This window comes from Mus caroli, unplaced genomic scaffold, assembly GCF_978045245.1.
Source record: "Mus caroli unplaced genomic scaffold, Mus_caroli_1 scaffold_12, whole genome shotgun sequence".
In the NCBI taxonomy this organism is placed as follows: Eukaryota; Metazoa; Chordata; class Mammalia; order Rodentia; family Muridae; genus Mus; species Mus caroli.
The window spans coordinates 30,093,317-30,103,170 of NW_028227267.1; the positions used below are offsets into that span (position 1 = coordinate 30,093,317).

Sequence of the window (9,854 nt, forward strand, 5' to 3'; positions counted from 1 at the left end):
GAACTCAAGGATTGGTCCTTACCCTGGTACCCTGGGCAGCTTCACAACCCACAGATAAAGAACGGTTGTGCATGAGTTTGTTAAACCACAATCTCTTTTCCTCATTCATTTCTACAGTTATCTACAACACAAACATGAATTCGACTCCTGTTTGTAGACCCATTTGTATACATACATACATACATACATGCATACACAAACAACACATTCATGAACATACATACCATCTGCATGTAAATATGCTCATCTACATGTGATATTTTTGGTTTTTGTTTGTTTTGTTTGTTTGTTTGAGACAGGCTATACTTTCTCTAATGACCTACTCCATCTTCTAAGTATGCCTAGGTTCTTCAAGGAGCTAACAAAAGCAATATAAAACTTGTGGTCTCATTACTTTACAATCGCTTCTATATGCTTGGGTTTTCTCCCTAAGTGTGAGTAGCCACATTCATTAATTTCCATCAGCCCTTCATGAGCAAAGTTCTTCACTGCATCTAAAATCTCATGGTGCTGATGCTGGAAGCCAGTGAAAGAGGAAGGAGATGCTTGGTCTTTGTGGGGATCAGCATCCATCTCCTGGAAGGATGGGCAAAGCCTGACACTGAGCTGAGTTGCTCCTGGAAACCAGATTTGGGATTTATTTTATTCTTTGGGGAAAGGGCAAGTGTGGGGTGGTGGTAGGTGGTAAGGAGCAAGTAGGTGGTAGATCTTAGCTCCTTTTGAGTTCTTATGACCTGAGATGCCCTGGGCCTGGTGGCCCTGGAAGGCTGATCTCTACCCTTTTCCAGGAAGTAGCTTTGGGCTGGCACACTGCAGTCACTACCATCCCCCTACCCTAGGATCTGTTCCCCTTGTCTAAGGACCAGCTGTGCCCATCTATTACTTATTCATGTTAACTCTCATGTCCCCTCCCCTCAGGGATACTGGGGCTTCCATCATGTGCTTTTCATGTTGTGCCCATTTCCAGGATGGGATGGGCTTTGTCCTTAGACTCTCATCTTTCCTTCTTTAGTAGACGCAAGTACATATACAAACACTAACTAACATGCACGTGTTTCTTTCTGCAAGGGAGAATGGAGTAGAGATGAGGATGTGAGGTAGAAGCTAGCACCCCTCTTGTTGCCAATAAGTCTGGTCACTGTTCTCCCTGGGAATGCATAGGGGAAGTAGTGAGTGAGTGAATGAGCGAGTGAACAGCTATGAAAGGGGGGTGGAAAGTTGGTCCACGAGAAGATACAGGCTCGGATTTGCCTGAAAATGGCTGTCTCAAAGGATGCTCTGCCTATGAGCCTTGTACTTCATGGTCCTGGTGTTCTCACTCAGGCCTGGGAGTAATGCAGGAATGGGTGCTTCTCACCTTGCCGGGAGGATCCGATTAGAGGGAGCTTTATTGAGACAAACCTCTTAGAGCTGAGCCACCTGTCTCCTCTGAGCTCCGTGCTCACTGTGGATATAAACACTACTTTAAGTTGAGACATTTCCTGGGCCTTTCTGAGCCTAGCACTCTGCAAACAACTGTCTGCTTGCTCCTAAGTAGAGTCTTCCTGTCATTTCTATTTTATAGAAAATTGAACTGTCAAGCCTAAGTTAGACAGAAAATCCTGGGCAGGACTAGGCTTTGTGTCCTGCTGTGTGGGACCCAAACACCTAAGTACTGTCCCTTTTCCTTACTGGTCAGGTTATTCTGTGATGAAGGGGTAGGCTTCAAGTTTTTACAGACGCTTTCCTTTTAGTGTAACATTGTATCTTAGACCATATTACTAACTTTCTCAGACAAGGATGCTCCAGGCATGGTGTGTATGCTGATTTATGGTTTATTTCTTTTGGTGTCCTCCTGATGATTTCATTAGGAAGTTACAGGTGTTGGTTTGGAGACCAGTGGTTAAGTGTTAGGGGTTTGGGGCTGTCTGAGGATTCCCAAGATGCTGTAGTCTCAGCTGATCACACTGAGGTCTTGCTTCTCTAGTCAGCTTGAAAGTCTCTGGATCTGTAGCTCCCACAGGTGGAATCTTGGACTTTTACTCTGGAGGAGCCATGGTGACTTGTGGGCTGAGTCTGGATCTTAGTGACTCTGAAGGTTGGTGACACCTTTGGAATGAGGACTTGGAATTCTGCAATCCGCCCTGATGTCTGAAGCGAAGCATTCCAGTGTCACAGCTCACTGGCCATGAAGGTGGGCAAGGGGCAAGGCAACATTGTGTGTATGCTTCTGATGTCTCCACATCTGGGCATCAACGCTTCATCTGGGCGGAGGAGGCCCTATATCTGTGGGAGAGCCCCAGGCACCACCCATGGCATGACTGGTAGCTTGTTTCTGCAGAGTCTGCAGGGCCTTGTGTGGTTTCCTGGGTGTGAGTGACAGCAGACACAAAGAAGAAATAAGGGAAGGCAAAGTGAAGAGGGTAGAACACGGGATGTGGGGAGTGGGGAGAGGAGGAAGACATGATTAAGATTCATACTTACACCTAAAAATCTAAAAAAAAAAAAAATCAAAAAGAGGAATCTTACAGTCCACTCTGGAACCTAAATGGGCCTTTCCCAGCATCAATTAAAATAACCCTGAGCAAGTGCTTTTTGAGTGAGAGTGGACAGGGTAATAAGTAATGGTGATACAATTATTCTTCTCTATGTCTCAAGTTTATCCCTATCTGCACTGTGACATGGAAATTAATGGCATGGAATCGGGAGATGAATTGCTTGGATTCAAAACCTATAGCACAATCTAGCCTTTAACTGACTACACCTTCAGCAAGTTTCTCTAACTTAACTTCTCTGTTGTTTGGCCCTGCATCCTAAAAGAAACAACAACAGCAATAACAACAACAACAACAACAACACCACAACAACAACAACAGTAATAGTATTTAATTTTCAGGATACTGGAAGTGTTAATGGATGTAAATACTTATGTAAAGCAATACTTATTTATCCTCAACCACATGCAGTCATCACCAATTAGACTCGATCACCCTATCATAAACATGCAAACAAACAAATAAACGAACAAATGGATGTGATTGGCTAGGATGAAAGACAGAGCTATGTGATATGCAAACTATACTTATTGCTTTGGGTTACTCAGGGTGAGGATAGCTTATGATGTAGACGAGGCTAATGAATAGAATTACAAGGATCAGGAGACATGGATTGTTTCCTCTGGTTGGACTCCTGGGCAGTAAGACTGCCAGCGCTGGCTGCCACCTCCTTTCTAGTGGTTATTGTTCTGGGTATGCATGTTATACATCTACCTTGGTGTTGCTATCTTGAAACCCTCAAGTGACCCCTCTTTCCCAATGGGTAACCTTCATGACTTCAGTTAAGCCTCTTGTAAAGACAGAGGCAGCTGCATGGTAAGGGAATGGGCTCTGCAGCCTTCCACCCTAAGTCTGGCCTATGCATTAATTCATTTTGTTGAGCTTTGAAACAGAGAGTGTGGTCCAAATCCTTAGGACCTAGGCTTGTCTCAGGTATCAAAAGTCTTTCTACATGGCCTCCCAAGAGCTTCCCCTGGTGATCTTGTAAGATCACATGGGGCGAAGATGACCTGACAAAGGCTAATAACTTTGATCTGGTAGGATCTAAGAAGCTATGAGTCTGACGTAGGCCAGTGTTGAGACCCCTCAATAGCCAGCTGTGTCAGTGTATTGAGTGTTCTTTTCAAAATTGCTGCCTGGACAGTATCGCTATGCAGCAGATCTCCCTACAGTTTATAAAACCGCTTTAAGAAAACTCTATATTACTCCTTCCAGTAAGCTGCTAAATGCAGTCACTTCAGTCAGCTATTCACTTATCATGTCAATTTTCAAAAGTGGTTTTGTTACTTTGGCACAGAATGCCAAGTCTTGCACATTGTGTCATTCCATGGTCTTAGCCCAGCAAACAGACACAAAGCAGAGCTTGGGAAAGGTTTTAGGATGAGCGGCAGTCACTCTGAGGGCCTAAATCACCATCCTGTAGAAAGTGGAGCAGGCACTTCTGCCTGTGAATCCCAACAGGAGACTAGATGACAGGAACATGAAACAACTCTGAAATTCTGCAGTTGATTGCCCAATTCCTTGTTTCATCTTCTCATTCCTTCTCTCTGGATCTCAGGTCTATCCTGGAAGATGTTGGGTGAAAGCACCAAGCCTGGGCAAGCATGTGCTCTGGATTAGTGTTGCATAATCAACAGCAGTGAAGAGTCAAGAGAGACAAAAGAAGTTGGAGGAAAGAGAGGTACACACACACACACTCACACACACATGCATGCATATATATATATATACACATGAATGCATACATTCACACATACACACACACCACATACACACAAACACACACATGTACATAGAAACATATACAAATACCACATACTCAGCGCCTATGCGCTATGTAACTCCATACACAAAGATACACAATACACGTGGCTTCTTAGTGAGCACTGCAGCCCTGGAAACCTAGCCTCCTCCACTGTGACAGGAAGACAGGTTCACAGGGTGTCATGGACTTAGCCTGATGCCGAGTGTTCTGTGGACATAACCCTACTGATTTCTGAACAGCAGCAAGCTGGATCCTGCAGTCACACACTTTCTACAGAGAAGGGAAATGCTAAGGAGCACAAAGCCAGAACGTGTTGGAGCTCAGACCCCACCCTGAGGGCACTTTCCTTCCAGAAAGTTTCATCCTGACATTCTGTGGGAAACTTCCCACCAGAGATGAAGCAGCCAGTCATAGTGCAAAAACCCCACAGAGCCTGGTGTTTACATGGAAAGGGTCTGGTAAAGATGCTTGCTTCAGGCTTCTTGTTCTAAGTTGCTCATGAGTTCTGTCATGGAATTTTTGAAACATACACTCAAAAGGAAATTCTGTCTCAACATAGGATCGGTGACTTAGGTCATTCTCCTATAGTATTATATACTCAACAAAAGACTGCACTTTTACTGGACACAACGAATGTACCTAGCCACATTCCACATGTGCAGAGTGCGATGTGTGTGTTTATCCATCCCTGTCTGCACATGTGTATTTATGTGCCCAAGTCTGTGTGTGTCAAGTAGAGGTATATGTTTGTGTATATGTGATGTGCATATCTGTATGTGGTTTTATATGTGTGTGTGTATACATGAATCTGTATGTCTATATGTGTATAGTGTTGTGTCTACATATGTAATAGGTAGTATATATGTATGTTTTTGTGTGTCTGTAAGCCTAAATGTGTGATATTTATGTGTGTCTATAATGTGGTGTGTGCAGGTTTGGGTGTGTAATGTGAATGCTTTTGTGTAATTATGTGGTGTGAGTGTGTGTCTGCATGCACGTACTTGCCTATGCATCTGTGTGGTTGTGCAGATATGTGTGGTGTGTGCGTGCACACTCCTCCTTCCCTCAGTTTCTCTTTTCTTGTCTGCCTTTGTGCATCTGTGCAGGGAGGGGCTAAAGGCGAGGACAGGTTCCAGCAAGCGCTCAGTAGGGAGCTGGCACCTCTCTCCCCTACATTTGCACTTTACTTCCCAGGCCGCTGTGGGAGCAGAGTTGCTGGCAGCTGGTGCTCATCCCCCACCTTCCCTAGGCGGGTGCCTCACACTTGGTTATCCACGAGATATGTGTGAGAGAAGCAGTTATTTTTACCCGGCCCTGACAGGGTGTGATGGCAGTATGGAGGAGGGGCTGTCAGCCTTTCAGGGGTACTGAGGTTGGAGCTATCCTGTCTTCCTCATTTTGTTTTCCAATTCATTTACATCAATGTTTCCTCTTGGAAGTCAGGACTCTTGGTAACTGGTCATGGGCTTCAGGTGCCATAGCCTGGAGGAGCGAGGGGAGCTGTAGTTTTGGACTCGAAAGAATTTGCATTGGGTCTGCAGAGAGCTAAGACACGGGTCCTAAGTTGAAGTTGGACTTCTCTGTCTTGAGCTCTGCAGCCTTTCCACAGCACTCTGCCTGTACTAAGCTCTAGGACTCTGTACAAAAATCACAGAAGTTCAGCATCCACCGGGGGGACAGCAACTCAGAGCATCAGCCTGCTGCTGTCCTGGTGCTACAATCTGTGTGCTTTGGATCTGAACCTGGGCCTGTCTACCTCACTACTCACTCTCTCCCAGGTTTGGAGGAGGATAGCTTGGCTCTTGCAGGCTCATGCTGATCATAGATCCCAGTCTGATGTCAAGAATGAGCCTCAGAGTCCCTGTCTACATCTTTGGGTGCAGCCTTGTCTTCTACTGGAGCTGTTGTTCTCTGCATGCATATACCCCACACACTGGCTGGAGACCCACTTACAGGTTCTGCTTCAGGTCTGTAGGTGGGCTATGGTTTGCAGGTGCTCTGGGCCCCTCTGTCATGTAGCTCCTCTGCCTCTGCTCCTTCTGCTTGCTCACACCAGATCTTCATGCTTGCTGTTTCCCCTGATCTGTTCTACTCTCTCTCTCTCTCTCTCTCTCTCTCTCTCTCTCTCTCTCTCTCTCTCTCTCTCTCTCTCTCTCTCTCCTCCCTCCCTCCCTTCTTCTTCTCTTTCTTTCTTTCTTTCTTTCTTTCTTTCTTTCTTTCTTTCTTTCTTTCTCTCTCTCTCTTCTTTCTTTCTTTCTCTCTCTCTTCTTTCTTTCTTTTCTTTTCTTTCTTTCTTTCTTTCTTTCTTTCTTTCTTTCTTTCTTTCTTTCTTTCCTCCTCCTCCTCCCCCTCCCCCTCCTCCTACTTCTTCTTCTTCTTCTTCTTCTACTTCTTCTTCTTCTTCTTCTTCTTCTTCTTCTTCTTCTTCTTCTTCTTCTTCTTCTTCTTCTTCTTCTTCTTCTTCTTCTTCTTCTTCTTCGATTACTATGTACCACCATGCTTGGCCCCTATACCTACTTTTTCTTGACAGAAAGTATCCATCTTTAAATGATTAAATTATTGTCTCTTGAGGAGACTCTAAACTCTATGTGCCTGAGATTGAATGTGGTCCTTCTGTACTAACACTTGAAACCAGGTGCCAACTGGCTGGTCCCCTGGCCACCCTAGAAATCCTCCCACTTCCAGCCCAGACAGGATGAGGTCACTTACCTTTCCAGGTTGTCAGCTTGGATCTAGGAGATGGGTGACAACAGCGCCTGGGTTTCAAGGACTTGTCAGGATGCCTTGTCCCTGAGAAGAAAAGGAATATAGAGCCTTTTTTAATGGGCCAGGACCAGCATGGGGCCAGTCTGTATAAGGATGACTTGGGGGAGCTTCAAGATCCAGAGTTTACAAATATTCATTAAAAGCTCAGCAATGGTAGCACATGTCTTTAGTTCCAGCACTCAGGAGGCAGAGGCAGGTGGATCTGTGAGTTTGAAGCCACCCTGGTCTACAGAGGAAGTTCTAGGACAGGTAGGGTTACACAAGGAACCCCTGTGTTAAAAAAAAAATCAACAAACCACCACAACAAAAAAAGACTATTTGTTAAAAAACAAACAACCACCTCCAATGACAACAAAATCAGGATGAGGTTGTCGAGGGGAGGCAAGAGGTAGCCTATGCTGTGTGGCTTTCCAGAGACAAAATCAATCTTGGAGGTCACTGTGTCCTCTGAGTATTTCTTTTCTCATGATGCTTTGAAAACACCTTAGCACTGTGGAGAAATGCCTTTGTGCTTAGTCATTAATTCTGACTGACAACCCAGATCTATAGTCTTAGAAAAACATCCTAAATCCAGGAAACATCGTAGATACACAAAGCTTTTGTGATTGCATACTTAATATAGGTGCACACGCATGTGCACATGAATTCATGAATGATCACTCATAGGATGTCAAGTTGTGCACATACATATCTGTTGAGGAATGCTATGCCCTGAAGCTGCAGGATACAATCCTAAATGGGGGGAAAGGTTTAAGGTCAAAGACACCATACCCATTTGATTTCCACTAGAATCAAATTGGTGACCTTGAAATTGTTCCAATATAAGGCTTTGTTAAATGGCAATGCTGTGGGCTGTGTTGAAGAAACTAGTCATTGTATTCTTTATAGAAGGTGCATTTTCACTGTAGAAACTTGAGCAACAACAACCAATCAAACAACCAAAACTAAAAGCAAATGCTTCCCGTAACCGGATCACTCAGGGAGGATCCTGCACAGGACTGAAGTCAATCATCACTATCGTGGGTGATTAAGTAATATGGTAAGGGGAGTTTTTTTTTTTAATCTTTTATGTCCACTAAGAGTTAAAATCATAAGTATCAATATGAAAAAAGTAAATAGAGGATTAAGTAGGAAAAAAATGCTCCAATACTCAGCTTTTAGAATGAAGAAAGGCAGTAGGGGCATGGGGAGGTGACTCAGGCTTGAAGAGCAATTGCTGTTCTTCCAGAGGACCCAAGTCTGGTTCCAAGAACTCAAGTCCAGTGGCTCATAACCACCTGTAACTCCACAGGAAGTCTAGCACCCACTTCTGGCCTTTGAGGGCATCTGTTCACATGTGGCATATCCACATACAGTCACATCAATAAAATAATAAATCTTAAAGGCAGCAGGTATAAATATTCTTCTCTACAGGGATGAAAAGACCATGTATGTTCCCATACATATATCCCCCTATTGTACATAACTTCATTCTTTCTGCATGTGGAGCATTCTGTGCAGGATTTGAAATACTCAAGTTTAGATGGCCAATTGTTCATTTACACTGTTACAAATGCAACACTGTATGCAACTTTATATAGTTGTCAGGTCCAAAGGAAACTCCACTCTCCCAAAAGCTGGCACATGTTTTCCTCAATCAAAGCAGCCATTTCCTTATTACTTTCAGAAGAGACAAATGGCTGTCTGTGGAGCCTGCTAGGACACCAAAGTGCATACAGGCTCCAGGAATTCTCAGGATAACAACTTGTCTCAATTCTTCTCATCCTGTCCCTCTAGTCTCAACTTCTCCAAACCACGGGATTCTCTTTCCCAACTTTTCATTCCTACGTAAGCATGACATTTCAGTATGTGTGATGTCTATTGTCTTCCTCTCTTGGCCCTCTCTTTCTTGGTTTCCTTAGCCTAAATTCTCTTTGTCTTCCTCCTCTCTTGCCCTTCCTCTTCCCTTTTTCTCTCATGATCAAGTTCTGTGTGCTGGCTATGTTTAGTGTACTACTTCTTCTCTCTGCTCCAGACTCTTCCAGATGCCTCTGGCTGTACTTACCTTGTATCTACCGCACCTTCCCTTTTACTGTACCTTGGAACTGCAATGTCTTCCGTTTATACATCTGGTGCCAAAATTCTGTTTACACAGTAGGCCTGTAGCATCTTTGGGAACGGGAGATGTGCATAAAAGCTATAAAGTCTGAAGTCCCCAAGCTACTTGTTGGGCACTGTAGTGAACAAAATAGCTGCATAATTCTCAGGACTGTCTGCTGGAACCTATGCCCCACTAGTTTCTGTTCGGAACCTTCCCAGACCACGGAATCAATGCCCAGGGGCAGATTACCTTCTGAGGAGAAAATGCAGAAACAGAGGAGCAGCATGCAGAGCAGACCGGAAAGGGCTAGAAGTCTCATAGTGAAGGAGCCGGAGTCTCACGCCTAGGGAGGAAGCTGTGCCACGAAAGACCTCCCTTTGGCCTCTGAAGACATTTTTAAGGTGGCAGAAAGAGGCGTTTCCCTATAGGCAAGGCATCCCAGCCCTAGAAGTTTCATAAGTACAGTGGGCCCCTCCCAACAGGATAATAAACCAGCTCTTCAAGAAGTCAGAAGGATTAGGTGACTGGCTGCATGTAGTTCTGAATGTCTAGCCCTGAAAGCTGTCCTGTGTTGGCTTCAGTGGTTACGAAAAGAAACTCTTGTGTAGCGAAAAGCCACAGTCCAGGGTTAAAGGTTAACTTTTAGAGTGAGCAATAACTCCACCGAATGCAGATCTTCCTGCCCTCTTGTAAATGTGGCTGGGGAAGG

General features: G+C 44.5%; 1 protein-coding gene across 1 annotated transcript; it reads right to left on the bottom strand.

Moving 5' to 3' along the window:
- Positions 1-2,259: 2,259 nt before the first annotated feature.
- On the bottom strand, positions 2,260-9,464 carry Gpr15lg (G protein-coupled receptor 15 ligand). Its single transcript, XM_021182698.2, has 3 exons — positions 9,395-9,464; positions 7,009-7,089; positions 2,260-2,345 (listed from the first exon to the last, which is right to left on the bottom strand). The coding sequence occupies exons 1-3, from the start codon at positions 9,462-9,464 to the stop codon at positions 2,260-2,262; spliced, it is 237 nt and encodes a 78-aa protein (XP_021038357.1).
- Between the last annotated feature and the right edge of the window lie 390 nt (positions 9,465-9,854).

What these genes read in the sequence shown, in the direction of transcription:
- Gpr15lg (XM_021182698.2), bottom strand. Translation starts at nt 9,464, where the DNA reads ATGAGACTTCTAGCCCTTTCCGGTCTGCTCTGCATGCTGCTCCTCTGT. An exon ending in CTGCATTTTCTCCTCAGAAG is followed by an intron (nt 7,090 to 9,394) that starts GTAATCTGCCCC and finishes TTTTCTTCTCAG; the next exon opens with GGACAAGGCATCCTGACAAG. An exon ending in CAAGCTGACAACCTGGAAAG is followed by an intron (nt 2,346 to 7,008) that starts GTAAGTGACCTC and finishes ACTCACACCCAG; the next exon opens with GAAACCACACAAGGCCCTGC.